This window comes from Stomoxys calcitrans, chromosome 2 (assembly GCF_963082655.1).
Source record: "Stomoxys calcitrans chromosome 2, idStoCalc2.1, whole genome shotgun sequence".
Taxonomy (NCBI): domain Eukaryota; kingdom Metazoa; phylum Arthropoda; class Insecta; order Diptera; family Muscidae; genus Stomoxys; species Stomoxys calcitrans.
Window position 1 is genome coordinate 138617224 of NC_081553.1, and position 18360 is coordinate 138635583.

The 18360-nt window shown below is 37.6% G+C and overlaps 1 protein-coding gene across 1 annotated transcript; it reads right to left on the reverse strand.

Moving 5' to 3' along the window:
- Nucleotides 1-11847: 11847 nt before the first annotated feature.
- LOC106085587 (THO complex subunit 3) lies at nt 11848-15759 on the reverse strand. Its single transcript, XM_013249900.2, has 4 exons — nt 15584-15759; nt 15422-15517; nt 12456-12740; nt 11848-12398 (listed from the first exon to the last, which is right to left on the reverse strand). The coding sequence occupies exons 1-4, from the start codon at nt 15674-15676 to the stop codon at nt 11904-11906; spliced, it is 969 nt and encodes a 322-aa protein (XP_013105354.1). The 5' UTR covers nt 15677-15759; the 3' UTR covers nt 11848-11903.
- Nucleotides 15760-18360: the final 2601 nt, after the last annotated feature.

Below are 18360 nucleotides of genomic sequence, written 5' to 3' on the forward strand. Positions count from 1 at the left end.
GCGTTCCCTAGCCTTGACAATTCTCCTAGAAACAGATTATTAAATTCTCAATTCTCCAATCAAATATGAAATGACAATATCAAGTCCGGTTTGGTAATGACAGTTATCTCAATAGTCGGCCTAGTGCGGCTTCGGATCATCGCATTTACGTCTTTGGGTCCTGCCAAAGTTCCAACACCCTTATCCTTCGGCTTACTTGATCCATCGTTTGTGCCGAACGTGAATACTTACCTAGTGTCATGTTCGATTTGCGGTTTCCCGTTCTGCAAATACTGCATTGTGGAGCCGTTACGCCGGACTGTCCACAACGAAAGCAAAAATAACCTCTTTGGGCAGCAGTACACTGTTTAAAATGGTGTCCGGTTAATCCAAATTCCAACATTTACCATCTGTACTGTCAGGTTTCTTCTTCAAATTATTCCTCATTGAGAGATGATGGAATCCAGCAATCTGGAATCTGCTCTAAAAATTAAATCTTCTATGATGGGTGTACTGGTTGTACCGTCTAATTTGATACCCCACTTACTAATATATGGGTATTTCTATCTTGCCTTGATCATACGATACGGGTACGCCCCTATATCCATCCGGCTGTGCCGTATTCGTATACACCGACGGTCCTCGATGGGTCCTATTTCCTGTCGGATAATCGCGGGGCCAGTCAAAATTAGTCGTGTCGTGTACGCTATTCGAGGTTGCCGTGGAACTATAAAGAGCTGTCCTCACCGCCTCTGTAACCGCGACTCCCATTTCACTGTGCATTAACTTAACATCAAAGCCTGAGTCGCCCCAACTGCGGCGTTCATTATTTCAAACACTCCCGTACTGTTCAAACGCCCACTGGGCTCAATATTAACACGCATCATCAGTGGACTATAAGAAGGACAAGTGCTCTCCTCACCTGTTAACCTCGTTGGAATGTTCTGCAGTCGCCCGACACCGTGAATTTTTCTTCCCGTATTAACGTAACCCTCGTAAGCTCTTTTCTCGTCCATTAAAATATAACAGCCGTATTCACAAAACTTAATGAAACCTTAAAATAGTTTTATTTGACAGTTTTACAAAGGAAAAAGTATATTTGATAAAAAAAGTATATTTGATTAAAGTTCATTCTAAGTTTTATTAAAAATGCATTTACTTTCTTTTAAAAAATCCGCAAAAAACTTTTTGGGCAACCCAATATATACATATATAACAAAAGGTAATGCGATAGGAATTGAATTTATAATGCCACTACAATAATCACATTTGACCAACTAAAATCTAACTCCTAATAACTCAGTATATCAAAACTCGCCTGTGACAAAACATTAAGAAAATTAATCTCAAATGCTGACGAAGCTCGGGTATCTGTGAATATAAACCAGATATCGGTCATTACATCCGCCTTGCGATCATGAAAGAAGATGTATAAACAGTAGGATGAAAATCGTCGTAATTGAGGTCAGCCATACATCGCTAAATCCTCAAGACAATAGGAAAAACTATACTCTTGCTCATACTACTCCATGGCCGTAAACCAGAGCAAGTGATGATATACAGATCCGACAGCTTCTCACCATCTTGACGCTGGTATCGGGCAGCGGTACTGTGAATTTTCCCTCCGACTTAAGCTCAGCCTGCGTAGGTTCTTTGGTAACCGGGCCGATGAAACGTCCATTCCAAAATATAAAACTAGATTGTACCACATTTTGTCCGGAGTTATGAACAGTAATTGATTATAGATTGGTCTAATGGTGAGGGATCCTGGTGTCAATAGAATCCCTGTCTACCCACCCTTCGATCGCTTACCGCCGATCCCCTATGGACCCCCGAAACATAACTCACCACAATCCCCTAAATTGAAGTGGCTAAAATTCTTCCTACCTTAACTTTTTAACTCATTCCGAAATCATATCCGTACTTCCAAGCAATTCCTTATCGCACAAATCCTCATTTGTTCTTGAGTTAAACTCACATTGAGATGTTAATACTTATTATCGTTAATAGTTTTACTCGATGTGCTTAAATTCTACTATCTTTCCATTTTCATTATGCTAAAAACGCGATAAAACTGGCGAAGAGGGCAAAATGTTCAATTTCGTAAGTTCGGCTTCAATAAGTTTAACACAAAGACTGAAAGCTGACAAAAACATCTCATCCTATTTAGACTCGAGCTTGATTCTGGAAAGAGGTATCCTAAACATTGACAATAAAAAATAAAAAAAAAATATTACTTTTTACTTTGCCCTAAACACTCATCAGTACCGCCGTTACACTTTCGTGAAACAATAAATGAATGGATGAAGTCTTTATTGGAATCAATAGTACGGTCCATATAATTTACTGTTCGAAAATTATTTCATGCAAATAGCCTCAAATGGTCCATCCGCTTTGTCCAATTTTGGCATACTCTTTCCTTTGAACTTTAACTTTCTTAACAGGGCATGCATTTTGATAATAAAATTCAATAATTTGCAAGTGGTTTTTCGTTTGTAAGATGATTCGTGGTTAAATTAGATGATATGACACCTAGTTAAAAAATCAAGAAGTCGAAGTCACCGTGAGTGTAATTTTTCCTGCTAAATTCCGTTTAAAGGACGCCATGGTAACCCTTTTACACTCTTAAGGTTGGAACTATATTCGTTTTTCGCGGTGAAAATCCATATAAAAGAAATAAGCGAAAGATATTGATGAAAAGTTTTCGTTTCGCTATAACTTATTTTTTCATCTAGAGAAAATGAATGTACATTTCACGATGCCCAAAAAGGGCACAACCACAGTTGCTACGCAACAAGTAGTTTTCTTACGTAAAATAAACGCGAACGCCAAACTTCTAATTGTAACTAAGTGTTTGTTAGTATTAGTGATCTTGCTCACATGTACTTGGAAAAAATAAGGATTTGTTAATGTATAAATTAGAAAGAATTTGCTAATAAATATCATTAAATATACTTCTAAAATAAATAAAAATATTTCTTTCATAGCAAGCTACTACAATAAATCTGTACGATGTTATGACCATTGTGAAAGATAGTGTTGTGCTATTGGTTTTGAAATTACAACATTATTTTGATACAAGTGGAATATGCTGGCAAAGGCTTTTGGAATGCTTATTTAACTTATACCATTGAGAATACTAAAATACTACTGGGCACACGGAGCAACAATGAGAGCCGCTGCTGTTGTCTGGTGTTCGAAGCCATAAATACAACTTCCAACAGATGCACATAATCATGTGTACCATGACTTAATTACCAGGTAGCGTGCCGTAAACATTCTGTCAACGAGATTTGGTTGTGTGTGTATTATAGTTAAGAACCATAGCACACACAAACAACGAAAAATGGCACGAACTTACACAAAATCAGAGTTGCACTTATTATTATTGCACACTCATATTTTGTTGTTGGACAACTGCCACTACCTGTAAATGAATATATCTTGATGTGTACTACGGAAGTAGTGTAATTGCCACAGAAAAAAGTATGTCATTACACAAAAACACATGCATTGGGAAAAAGTCTTCTAACCAAAGACAAAATGTATTCTAACCAAAGACGAAATGTGTCCCATAGTGGTTGGTGTGTGTTGCTATCTTTGACTTACCTTTTTCTTTTGCAATCTCTGATCATTGAACTCATCTCGAAAGAGAAACAAACAAAAATTGTAAAATTTAATGAACTTCGCCCTAACAGGCAAACAACTTGAAAAATGGAAGAAAATAATTTGGCAGAGCCCGGCCGGGATTCGAACCAAGGCACACGGAGCAACAGCGAGAGCCATTGTTTAGTGTTCGAAGCCATCAATACAACTGCACTAAATCTAAAGGTTAAAGGCTGGATAACACTGCTGTGATTTTCTTCTAAAATCTTAAAAAGATGGCCAATTTGATCCGATTAGCAACAAACAGTATCATAAAGATGCAAATACAAATAAAAAACACATTTGTAAAATATTAGTTGTAAAACAAAGTTTTTTTCTAAAGCCACTTTCACATTTCAATCTACAGCATTTGTTACTCAAGGTAGTTTTTTGTGTAATGCAAAAGACACTACCTCTTAGTTGTACCATGGATGCGTTTTCACATTTATTAAGCCTAATACTGAAAAAAAAACACGGCAACTCTGAACTCATCCAGACGTATATTTTTTTATTTATCTTGGAAAAATTCAATAATTCATAAATTTTTCGAGAAAGCACTAATTTAACAGGCATCTAAAGTGCAAATTTTTGCAAATAAGATGCCTGGCTTGTTACCATTGGACATGGACTTTGATGTAGCGGAGGAGGAGACTTCAACATCTCAAGACATTTCAAAAGGTGAAAATACAAACAACTTGAGCGCGCAAATAAATGCAACCAAGAGACAGCATAAGGAGATTGCAGCGAATCAAAGCGACATTGAAATCCCCGATCTTCGGGAAAGATTAAAGAGACATAAGCACTTTGTTTTGATATCCATATTCATATCTATTCAATTCATTGTAAAGCACGTAGGCAAGTATCCATATCATCGTGTATTGGAACGAGACAATAATAGTTCCGAATATAATTTTTTTTATTGTTATCGATAAGTAGTACATACAAATGTAATCGAAAAAGAAGAAGACTCAAATAAACACACACTTAATCACTTAAGCCTAATACTGACTTATATTATGCGGTAAGTTTTGCTTAACATCAATTAATGCTAATGACGCTACCTCATAGTTGTAGCATGGATGCGTTTTCACCATTATTAAGCCTAGTACTGACTTCTATTGTGCGGAAAATGTTGCTAAACATCAATTGAATTTTGTGAAATCTCACAATGTTTCCAACAGTGTTGCTAATTTGTTTAATTGTAATTAAACTTTTTTGTAAAGCGTTGTTTTGGTAGCAAACAGTTGTATGTTGACATCATTGTTATCATGTGACTGTCAACCAAGCTAAAAACAAATTTTTCTACAAACTGCTAGTTTTAAGTACGAAGCCATCCATGTACAAATCTATGCTAGTTTTATTAACAGGGATATTGTAGTTCAAATAGATTCTATCAGAAATAGAATACAGTACCTTTATCAATAAGCGTCACAGTCAGTGTGTAATCCACAATGCCTGGAAAATCGTTCTTTGTATCAAGAATAACACAGTGTCCACAGGCGCCGCATGACCTTACTCTCACAGCAGCAATTTGTCTAGCCACGATGTCCATAGATATTGAAGCAAGCGTCTAACAGACCACAACACCAAATAACATTATAAGTCTGACAACTGCAGTATATACCCAGTGCATGATACGCGGCAGGATTCACTGAATAAGGTTAAGCCAAGCGATCAGCCGATATACTTTTTTTTTAATATTTGGCAGTACTTGGCATTGAGGATGTCAACTTGTTCTCTTTTTACATTCATTCTTTGTTTACGTTTTCTCCTATATGATGACATTTTCAATCGTCAGATTTGACATCCTTAATGATGTTTATGGGGCCTATCCACTTTGTGTTTTTGCATGTGACCTAACCTTCTATTAGTGAATCCTGGATACGCGGTTTAAACCCCCCCAAGTTTTGCCAATAGCCCTCTTGCAGGTGTAAGGGCAAGAGTTGACTTTCTTGCCTTTTCCAAAATGTTGGATTTAAAGTTAAATTTCCTGTCTAGCCAAACACTCAGGTATTTAGCGCTTTTAGTAAATGGAACATTCTCTCCTTCAAGGGGACAAATGCCACTGCAAATAACTTTTACCTCCGGCTAAACATACCTACTTCTATCTCGTACGGATTTACGCCTACACCACTTTCGATAGCCAATTTCGCTGTCGCACGTAGGGCTTCCTGAAGCATATCTCTAAGAGTATTGGGAAACTTCCCTTTAACGCAATTTGTACGTCATCAGCATACCCCTTTTACACCTTTTTTCCAGAGCTAATAATATATTGTTAATGGCTATATTCCAAAGTAGAGGAGACAGTATACCTCCGTAAGGTGTTCCCCTGCTGACCCAAGCCTACCGTAATGCATCTTTTAGTAAGTATGTTATTAATAAACGTTGTCCGCAGATTATTAACGCCCCCTCGATGTCAATGCATACCGCCAGGATGTACTTTTTGGCAATGAAGGATTCTTCAATTTTATGCACAACCGTGTGCAGAGCAGTCTCCACCGACCTTCCCTTGACATAGGCATGCTGTTTGTATTTGAGCAGTTCGCTGCATGTCCTACTCTTTATAATGGGGTCCATAATGCGTTCCATGGTTTTGAGTAGAAAGGACGTAAGGCTTTTGATGTCGCATAACTTGCCGGGCTTGGATATAAATACCACCCTTGCCTCTTGCCAGGATTTCCGAGTATATAAATCCCAGGCACGTTGTGAGCATGTATGTTATTAATAAAATTTCTTACGATAGTGTTGATAATGGAGAAAGTACAGGGTATTGTGGCGGTGCTTGGCGACTAGAGAGTTTGACTTCTCGGAGAGGAAGCTTTGGGATGGGGGCGCCCCGAACTTCTCTGGTCCCTCTATATAGTCTATATATGAATGAGGGCACTGGAGCAGAGGTTTTTATTGAATTCGTAGGGATTAGGCAGTCACTTAGACTTTTGGTCGTTTTTGTTAACAGATGATTGTCATTGTTCGCTGCATTTAATAATGTACATTTACAATCTATGAAATTTGCCAATGTTGCTAGCAACATGTTTAAATCATTTTGTAAAAGAACTTAGTACTGCTTATTTGAAAAAATTTTGTAGTCATTTCGCAAAAGTTTTTTATAGTGCGTTTTAACAACTGTTTGGGCGAAAACTCAAAGTCAGTACTAGGCTTTAATACGATTTAAATACAACATACCACCGCACGGCCCTTGAAGCTCTCACACCTAATATGGTTGAAAAGTCTTCTAGCCTAATGGCTGGTACTATGCTCGTTTTTCGCAACATTTTTTCGTGATTACTTTTTTAGATAATAGATTATGAAGCAAAAAACTTGCTGATTTCATTCAGTAGGACATTTCCCCCAAGAAAACGTTTTACCAGCCTTTAATATGAAGTTACCCCAAAACAAAAATCTCTATTCACTCCCTATACTTGTTATCTCTCAATTTAGGTTTCATCTTTCAAAAAAAAAAAGAAAAAGGGAATTATAATTCTATTTTAAACGTTACAAATTTATTTGAATGACTGCCTATTCCATACATACATTTGGCAATTCAATAAGCCAGACAAGCAAATAAGGAGGAAACTATTGTGAATGAATATGAAAATGTAAAATGCAATATTAAGAAATAACGTTAATTTAATGGTTTTAGTACGCCAGTGTAATAAATTTAGTATAGTATGATTTTAATAAAATATATTTATACTATTATTGCAATGTACTTTGGAGAAAGGGAAAAAAAGTAATCTACGCAAGATAATAGCCAAACGTCAGATTTTTAAAAAGGTTTCAGTTAATGTGTTTCTCCAAACGAATCAGGACCTTGTCGAAAAAATGGCGATATGGATGATGATGGTAAACGTTTACAAAATGTTGAAAATTGCTTCCAAGATGATACATGGCGGTTGAAGATGGTTTTAAAATTTTTGTTGTTAGGCTGGTTAACAATGCTTTCTTTTGTTCTGTTGTAATGGAGGCAACATTTTGTTGTTGTTTGCGGTGAGACAGTTAGGTTAGCGTTACTTTTAAGGATATTTGTTGTTGTAATTCTTTAGTTTTATTAAGCTAATGATATTTTCCAGTTTTATCTCTTAAAGCACATGGTTCTTCATATTTAAAGTAATTTCTTATCACACAGAGCTTTTATTTTGCCAAAGTAGTATGTAATGTCTTTACTTTAATCAAATAGCATTCTGGGATACATTTATTAAATTGTTCATCACATTAAGGCTCTATTACACGGCATGTAGTTGTCTTATGACGTCAAATTTAACACATGTTGAGTTGTACATGTCGAGTGATACAAACGAAACTAACATATGAAAATCAAAATTGCTCATGAAATTTTTTCGATTAGGGTGTGCTCTATTCCTTTAGAAATTTAAATATGTTCATTTCAATTTTGTGGTGTACATCCACCAAAAGCTCTTATATATATTTCATTAACGTTCTTACTTTACCGGCACAACTTGAATTTTGCATGCCAACCCCTCAAAACTACCACTTATATTCTTAAGTCAAGACAAAAACGAATTGAAAATTATCGGTGATCGAAAGTTTGTTTCTTTCTGTCTCATATTCGTATATCCTAATAGGATCCATTTAGGGGACCGCCTTCATAAATGACAGAAATAGAAAGAGAGAATATCATCTCATTGGAAATAATACAATTTAAAACAAAAAGAAGAAACTGATGATTTCCAGTGTTGGCAAATATAATCCATCTCATTAAGCTACCAGATTGTCTGTCGCCACGACCGGGAATAGAAAAAGATAATAGTAGGTATCCCGAGAAAATACTTCTCCATCGGGAAAAAGAACAAAAAAATCCCCGACAGTTCTCAGAACATAATTTGAAGTATAGAATTGGTTAAAGAATAAATTTCTGAGAGTATGTAAATGAGTATAAATAAAATATTCTATCTAGAATGGGTACAGAAATTTTGGGTTCTTGTTTCCGATTAGTGTAAACACGTATAATATATATTCATTTTTTAATGGTTGTGGATAACCTGTTTGCCAGTTGCCAAACCATAATCAAAAATTTCTACAAGGTTATGTGAGAACTGATATTTCTATAATAACAGCAACACCCTTTTTTTCTCTACACAACTTCAACTCTCTTCTATTTCTTTCTATCTCGATAACGCGAAAAAACGTAACAGAAAATAAAGAAAAGAAGAGCGCAGAGTTATGCTCTTGTGTTGTATGTAAAACAAAAAAAAAAACTTCTCTTAATATACCACCGAATTCGGAATGACACGACCGAATACGACACAACGTATATATGTGTATGCGATGCCTTTACGAAAAAAATCAGCTTGCGAATTGATCGTTATGCCCTGGCAAAAGGGACTGGATGAATTGGAAATGTTTATGCACACGGAATGTGTCTATCTTCTAATACAATTAAGTAACGGTAAATATCTATGATATCGCAGAATGATATATGTAAAATGTTTGTGTGTATAGGAAGCCGTTCAACCGGAGTTGGGGAGAAAAAACGCGGCAGGCACCTTAGCAAAGAAAAAATATGTTTCGTCCACAGTGCCACCGGATTCATCCAAAAATACTTTAATATATTCCCCATTCACAGTAGCTGATCTAGAAGAGGTTGTCACTGGTATGCATTCGTCGGAAGTCGTTGGGGAAATTGTGTCTGAGTCAAAAATTCTTTGGGCGATAAAAAGTTTCGACTCCTTTAAGTCGCCAGGGCCTGATGATGTATCACAGATTGAATTATAAGGTGTGTCCGAGTAGCCAGTCTGGCTTAGGGAGATATACTCTGCTTGTATAAACTATATGACCCCTACATGGAGTGTATGGTCAGATCCAGTATTGCCGATATCAAGCTATACAATGTGTACATGCCGCCGGTTGGTAGCTGTGTCCAAATTAATGGCCAAGCGTACAACCCCGACATAAATGGGTTACTATCTGGCCATAATCGTCTGGTTCTAGGGGACTTTAATGCGCATCACATTTCATGGCCCCTAGGTAAGGTTCAAAAGAGGGTGCAGATATTAATCCGCCCCATGCCACTATGGACATATACCTAAGCCAGTAATCGGCTTGTTGTGCGCCTCTAAAAAGAAAAATTTTAAGTTAGGAATTCCGTGCTACATACAAAATCCTTAATACAACTCCCCTAAGTTGATTCATGTCTGGTATTGTGTCTCCACCTAAGTGCGGGTATCTGTTAGACGCGAAAGCCGGGCAATGACAAAAAAAATGCTCCAACGTCTCATAATCTTCTCCGCATGCCCTATACATGCTATCACTTGCCGCACCGATTTTACATAAGTGAGCTCGTAGTCCTGTGTCCCGCTATGATACCAATAGCTATACTGACCTCCTTCTTACTTCCTTTCAGTAATAGACTCAGTAATAAACATGCTGTTTGTATTCGCTGGATGTCCTACTCTTTATCATGGTGTCCACAATACGTTCCATGGTTTTGAGTAGAAATTACGTAAGGCTTATGGGTCTGTAGGCCTTTGGGCGTCGCGTAACTGGCCTTGTCGGGCTTGGGTGTACACACCACCCTTGCTTCCTGCCAGTCTTTTGGAGTATATGCAAGTCCTAGGCACGCTGTGAAAATTTTGGCCAGATGAGGCGCCAGATAGTCTCTCTTTCTGTAGTAACGCCGGAAATATTTCATCAGGTCCGGGTGACTTAAATGGTTTGAAGCTCCTCAAGGATTCCTTCACCATAAATTCCGTAATTAAAAAACTTTGATCAAATCATTATTCCAAGATTCCGGTATATCTTCAGCCACATTGTAACCTACATATACTAATAACAGTGATGGTCGATGGAGAAATGATTCCGACCATCAAGTGTCCCAAAATACTTGGCGTCACATTTGACAGCTCTTACAAATTCTCCCCACATGCCACAGCAATTTGCGATAAAGTCAAAAGTAGAAACAAGATCCTCAAGTCACTTGCCGGCAGAACTTGGGTTGCAGACAAAGAAACCTTGTTGATCACGCACTAAGAAATTGGCCGATCTGTGGTAAGTTATGCAGCGCCAGTGTGGACTCGTCAGCGGCGACATACAGTGGAATAATGTACAGACCTGTCAGAATGCTGCCCTCCGAACAGCGACGGACTGTCTCCTCAGTTCTCATGTGGACCACCTCCATCAGAGGACAAGGATGCTACCAGTGCGAAGACATAACTTCATGCTGTCTAAGCAATACCTTTTGGGTGAGGTTTAGCGCTACAAGAGAGAACCTCTAGATATCAAGTGGTTCTAGACAACATTCATGCAGACACGGTAGCAGATGCGGTAAATAGCTAACGGGTGAATGTAGTTCTTGGAGACCGACCGCCCCCCATTCCAACTGAAGAAATTGACCTCCCTCGGCAAACCAGAATATTTCTGGCTCGATTGCTTTACGGGAGATGCAGCCGCCTCAATTCCTATAGAGCAAGGATTGATGTCGACGTGCAATATAAATGTCCCGATTGTGAACGGGGACCACATGATACACGTCACCTATTTAACTGCCCAGCCAGACCCACTCGATTCAGACCCAGATCTTTTTGGACGCACACCATCTTAGTCGCAGAGTTCCTGGATCTTGATACTCAACAGATTCATGCAGAAAGCTAAAACACAACAAACCGCAAAAACAACAATAACCACTGGTTTGCACTCACAGAGTAGACATTTTGGTGAGCGTGAATGCACATACGTGTGGACGTGGCGGATTGACGCTTTAACCCTATTCTCTTCTTATAAAGGGTGATTTTTTTGAGGTTAGGATTTTCATGCATTAGTATTTGACTGAAAGATGCTCAGTATGCTTTGACATTTCATCATGAATAGACTTACTAACGAGCAACGCTTGCAAATCATTGAATTTTATTACCAAAATCAGTGTTCGGTTCGAAGTGTGTTCATTCACCGAACCGAACACTGATTTTGGTAATAAAATTCAATGATTTGCAAGCGTTGCTCGTTAGTAAGTCTATTCATGATGAAATGTCAAAGCATACTGAGCATCTTTCTCTTTGACACCATGTCTGAAATCCCACGTGATCTGTCAAATACTAATGCATGAAAATCCTAACCTCAAAAAATCACCCTTTATTTCAGAATTTTTCTTTACCTTTATCATTTACACTTTTTCTACTCAAAACGCCATTATGTTGTGTAACGAAGCGCAACGTACTACCTATTATCTACAATATAAATATTAGTAATTTGAGTATCTCAAAATGATGCTTCGACTTTCTTATCATTATGTTAGCTTTTTATTTTTATAGTTTCGTTAACAATTATTATTCTTGAAACCCAAAAACTTTTAAATTACCGGCTTCGCGGCGTCGATCATTACTGTCCTTGTCATCACAAGCGAATGCTAATAGGTATTGCTTCGGGTGCCATGCGACTGTAAACGTGGCTGCATCCACAGATACGTCGGCAACTTTTTCTCCCGTCTCCGTGTGAGCAATATCAATAAGCAAATCTTCAGATGCGGACGCAATAAGTTTGCCATCATAACTAAATGAAATAGTTCTCACTGGCCAATCTAATCGCGACAATACCCGCAAACATGCTAATTCATTTGCGTCCCACAAAGACACAAGAGCATCGGCCGAACCTGTTGCAAAATATTTTCCTGTTGGGTCGAACTCAATACATATGCATGTGGCAGGATGTGCTTTTAAAATATGCTGTAATTCCAAGCTGGGATAGCTAAGTATATGAACACAACCCATTCCATTGGTGAGAAAGAAAAGATCACTGCTGTTATTCCAGGCAATTTCGTTCACCTGAAAAAAAGTACATAAAAATACTTACTTTGTTATTATTTTTATTTCTCATCATACCTCAAAATTAAACTGTTCCTCCGCACGAATTTTATTCGTTCTTGTGTCAATGAAAGTCACAAGGTCTTCCTTATTTCCTACAGCTATGGTTTTGCCATCAGGGGACCAAGTTATATTAATGTTTTCTCCCTTTGTATTGGTAACAGATGAACATTTGCCTGCTCTAATATCCCAAATTCGAACAGTTTTATCTCCACTCGCAGTGCTTAATAAATCCGGATTTGAAGCATGCCAACACAGCTGATCCACAGAACCACTATGGCCACGATATGTATTTTCTTTACTCTAAAGCAAAAAAAGAAATATGTTGGTTTTAAATTTCTTTCATCTGTTCATTTGTTTTGGCTTTTACAACCGATGAATCAATTCATATTGCATTTTTCTCATACGGCAAAGATCATGCTCTCATGAGTAGTTGTTGTAGCCAAACTTGCATGTGTACGTAGCGATATTCGTCAGGTTGCAATTGGTGCTCAAGCTCGTTCCGGTTCATAATACCGATGTCCGGGGGAGCATTACGGCTCTTGGTTATTTAAAGGCGCCAATAATTCACTGGTCATTCACATGTTCACAAGCTTCACAGGCACCTGTAATTAAGCAGAAGTCTGTGCCGTCCGGCCTCTCATTAAGACTCTCTTCACTCAATACCGCTGGCTGTCCGCGATTGCAGTGGTAGCCACTCCACATGGAGCTTTCTACTATACACAACCTTGGGTCGCGCCCGATTGCTCTAAGCTGAGCTTCTCGTGATAACGATGAACACCACGCAAATCGGAGCTCAGAGTTCCAGCATGTGTGGTGCTCGCAGTTACCCCGTTTCGATTTGTTCATTTCTTAAGGCTGATAGTATGAAAACTTTTCGCAATGAAAATTAATACTTACTAATTTTTACGTTATCAATAAGAATTTTGTATTATACCAAAAAGAAATCCTGGAAAATGTGGGTTTTCCCCATCAATAACATAGTACCAGCCTTTAGTCGAGTTGAGTTTAGTGGTTCAAGGTACTTTTCCAATGTAAAAGAAAAGCTAGAGGTATTTCCTTTCTAGTAAGGCTTTAAGGACCGTACATTGTTAGATCGTATATATAGTGAAGTAATTGCGAAAAAGGAATCTACGACGACGCGAAACAAATTCGAATCTTTGTTACAGCAGTGGATTATTTCCAATACATGTCTCATATTGTAGTCATGACATTTTTTTGTATGTATACCAAACTCAGACATGACTTGAAATACCTTTGAACTTATAGGGCTATCTACAGCGTCTTTGTAGTCAACAATGAGATGGAAGGTCTCTTTGTTGATGCCCTTGTAGGGTCTAAAGCCGCATTGGTAGGACCCTATTATCCTATACCTATCCTTCAACTGGCGCGTTGCTACTAATTGTCGCATTCTTCGCTTCAGTAGCATTGCGACACTATTGGTCGTACCATACGTTTTTGGGAGAGGTTTCCTTACACAAGTACGGATTTGAGCAATAAATTACCACTGTACCGTTATTTCATCGGGACAAGGAGTGCTTTCATCAAGCGGTTGGGTCAGTCTAGTGGAGTATACCGCTGCCATCTGTTGTGTTTGCAACTTTTCAATGCCCAGCTTCCGTGTAGTGTCAGATCGTACGTTTCTCGCCATACTAAGACGGGTGCGAAGATTTGCTGCAAGAAGGCAATGATCCAAAACTATGTGCCTTCTATTTGTCACATGATCTGGTGACAACCATATGGCCATGTAAATCCTTCGATGTTGAAATCTGGTACTGCTAACAATTATGTTCTTTGCGCGGCGAAGTATATTAGCCTCAATCCATTAGAGAAAGTTTCTTCGTGTAGGCTTCTTTCCTCATTTTCGCGCTAAATCTCCCAGAACGATATTAAATCATGTCTGTTCATCCTTGCCTATCGTCGGGGCATGGGCGCAAATAAGGCTGATGTCGAAGAATTTGGCCTTTATGCGGATTGTGGCTCTCGCCTCTCATTCACAGGAGTAAACCTGGAGACAAGATGTTTCATTCTCCAACTAACCACAAAAACACAGCCAAATTTAACTTTAATATAGGGCGTCAACACTCGGTGTTGTTGTGGAGCCTTTACCGAGCCATCGCACTTCCGCACTTCTACACTGCACCCCCTCTATAAATAGTGCGGACATTCCAGGTACAGATACGCAAATCATGGTCCTTAAAAAATTTGCGGGGACCGTCAACATAGGAGGGATCCGCTTTTATTCTTCTTCTTTTTTTTTAGGTATTTAAGCTCGCTACCTTTAACGGATGTTATAGGCAACTACCCAGGTGACAATGCGGGGAGGTTTGTGTCCACATTTGAGATGAAGGATAAGCCTTTATTTTGCCAAGTCAAAAACAATCAACCGTTGCTTGGTTTCCAACATGAATAAGTCACCCGTTGGGCATTAAGTCAAAAGTCGAAACAATGTCCTCAAGTCACTTGCCGGCAGCACTTGGGGTGCAGATCTACATGATCTAAAGCGTGAGGTTCAGCGCTACAAGAGAGAACCTCTAGATCAAGCAGGTATAGACAACATTCATGCAGACACGGTAGCAGATGCGGTAAATAGCTAACGGGTGAATGTAGTCCTTGGAGAACGACCGCCCCCATTCCACCTGAAGAAATTGACCTTCCCCGGCAAACCAGAATATTTCTGGCTCGATTACGTTACGGGAGATGCAGCCGCCTCAATTCCTACAGAGCAAGGATTGATGTCGACGTGCAATATAAATGTCCCGATTGTGAACGGGGACCACACGATACACGTCACCTGTGTAACTGCCCGGACCCACTCGACTCAGGCCCAGATCAATGTGGACGCACCCCATCTTAGACGCAGAGTTCCTTGGTCTTGCCAATCAACAGAATCAAACAGACGAAAGATAGAACACATCAAACTGCTACAACAACAACAACCCTTGGTTTGGTTAATAAAATATGGATAACAAATAACCACTTACCACTCTATCACGTTCCAAAGTATAAACAGCTACAGTCTTATCAAATGAACCGGATGCCAGACGTCGGCCATCGCAACTCCAACCTACAGAATGAACCTGTTCACACAATTATGTTTGTTACTGTTTATATTACATGCTTATTGAACTTTATTTGAAACTTACTTTGGATGTATGAGCTTTCTGTTCTCTTATTTTGCTATGTGACTTAAAATAATTTCGGAGTTCCTCCTCAACTACTGCATTTGCTCGACCCATCTTTTAGCTAGTAAACCCCTTAGCTAGTAAACAATTAGAGTAGGAAAAAGTCGAATAAGTGGTTAAAAAAATCGAATAATCCAATCGAGTCATCAACATTTGCCGATTTTTATTTTCGATACGCAATTTTAGCGATTTGTTCGATGCACAGACGATAATTCAAAATAGATAAATCATGGCTCTCACCGAAAAATTGCAACTATGAACAACGAATAGTAACTTATAACGAAAATCGTTTAAATTTTTCGACACAAAAATCGTTTGCACTAACGATTATTTTATTCTCTAATAATGGCTGGTACGATGTTCGTTTTTCGCAATATTTTTTCGTGATTAATTTATTTAAAGTACGTTTACATTGGCCACTAAATTCGGATTTATGGCCTTTTCGAGATTTAAGTGTTTAATACTGTGCTTTTTTGCAGGATTTACCATACAATAATAAATCCCATTTTTTTAGGATTTATTTTTAAATCTCAAATAAATCCGGTTTCATGGCTGGAATAATCGATAAAAGTACCAAAAAATGCAACTGCTTCTATTAATGTTTATTTTTGTACAGCTAATTGTTAAAATTAAAAACGATTAAATGGACAAGAAAAGCTAAGTAATTTTTATTTAAAAGTAAATAAAAGTAATATTGGATTAAAAGTAATATTTTATTTTTATTTTAATGCAGAAAAAGCAAAAAGAAAGAATTAATCGGCCGATAGCGAGGACATCCTATTTTCTCTTTGGGACAAACACATTGAGGAGCTGCGAAACTTCTCGAAACTTCATGTTGTACTTGAACCTGCAGATGTTTGGGGCTCTGTAAAATATGGTGTTGTTGGAGGCAGTGGTGGCGGCTGTTTGTGAATAATTTGCTGTTGGGGATGAGTTTGATGTTGTATCATTGTAGGTGACGGTGGTGGGGGCTGTTGTTGTATATACACTTTCTTCTGCTGTTGTTGCTGGTGCACCAACTGTTCCGTCGCGTTTATTTGCAATTTAACTTTTTACAAATGAAAAACACAAACAAATGGGCGTAGGTATACATAAACAAAAATCAGCTGACAGTCGCTTATTAAATTTCAAAAACGCAGTGTAAACGGTCTGGATTTATTTTTGGATTTACCTAAATCCAGATAAAACTTCAATGTAAACGTACTATTAAGAAATAGATTTGAAAGCAAAGATCTTGGTGATTGCATTCAGTAGGACATTCCCTCATTATGGCTGGTACCCCGTCTTTTTTTGGGGAAAATTTCCCAAAATCGTTCTTTCAGTGGTTTAACATTGTTACCCCATTGTTATTTTGTTGGGTTTCTTTGGCCAAATTTTGCATTTACATATAAATATTAATATGTCTCCAATCAATCTATCAGCCGCTTACTTGCATGTTTATAAACAAATGAGTGTGTGGACCGTTCTCAAAATCATATATGTTGTTGTAATTTCAACCAAAACCCACCCCTTCCCATTTTAAAAATAATGAAACAAAAAACTATTTAAAAAGAAACGAATGCAGTTATTTTTTGTAAATATTGGGTTGCCCAAAAAGTAATTGCGGATTTTTCATATAGTCGGCGTTGTCAAATTATTTCACAGCTTGTGGCTCTGTAATTGCATTCTTTCTTCTGTCAGTTATCAAGCTGTTACCTTTAGCTTGCTTTAGAAAAAAAGTGTAAAAAAGTATATTTGATTAAAGTTCATTCTAAGTTTTATTAAAAATGCATTTACTTTCTTTTAAAAAATCCGCAATTACTTTTTGGGCAACCCAATATAATTAAATTTTGTAGTATTATCATTGATATAAGTTAAAAAGGAGCAACTTTCCAAAAGCCTTTGCCAGCATCTTCCACTTGTTTCAAAATAATGTTGTTGTAATTGCAAGACCAAAAGCAAAACACTAGCTTTCACAATCGTTATTACCTCGTACAGATTTATTGCAATAGCCTGTTATGAATGGAAAATTTTTCTATATATATATATATATTGGGTTGCCCAAAAAGTAAGAAAAAAGAAGAAAGAATGCAATTACAGAGTCACAAGCTGTGAAAAAAATTGTCAACGCCGATTATATGAAAAATCCGCAATTACTTTTTGGGCAACCCAATATATATATTTGGTTGCCCAACAAGTAATTGGATTTTTTAAAAGAAAGTAAATGCATTTTTAATAAAACTTAGAATGAACTTTAATCAAATATACTTTTTTTAAACTTTTTTTCTAAAGCAAGCTAAAAGTAACAGCTGATAACTGACAGAAGAAAAATTGCAATTACAGAGTCACAAGCTGTTAAAAAAATTTGTCAACGCCGACTATATGAAAAATCCGCAATTACTTTTTGGGCAACCCAATATATATATGTTATATACAAATTCATTCTTATTTATGCATCCAAATATAACAAATTGTTTTCTACCCGGAATAATTACATGTGACCAAGATAACTAACACTAACAAACACGTAGTTACAATTAGAAATTTGTCGATCGCGTTTATTTTACACAAGAAAACGACTATTTGCGCAGCAACTGTGATTGTGCTCTTTTTGGGCGTCGTGAAATGTAAATTTTCCCTTGATGAAAAAACAAGTTATAGCGAAACGAAAACTTTTAATCAATATTTTCCACTAATATTTTTTTTAATGAAGTTTCATTGCGAAAACCAAAAGTAGTACCAACCTTTACTTATGGAGA

Excerpts from the sequence above, each read along its gene's own strand:
- LOC106085587 (XM_013249900.2), bottom strand. The coding sequence starts at position 15,676 with ATGGGTCGAGCAAATGCAGTAGTTGAGGAGGAACTCCGAAATTATTTT. Across the intron at positions 12,741-15,421 it reads CTTTGGAACGTGATAGAGTG|AGTAAAGAAAATACATATCG; the intron begins GTAAGTGGTTAT and ends TTTTTGCTTTAG. Across the intron at positions 12,399-12,455 it reads AGGAACAGTTTAATTTTGAG|GTGAACGAAATTGCCTGGAA; the intron begins GTATGATGAGAA and ends ACTTTTTTTCAG.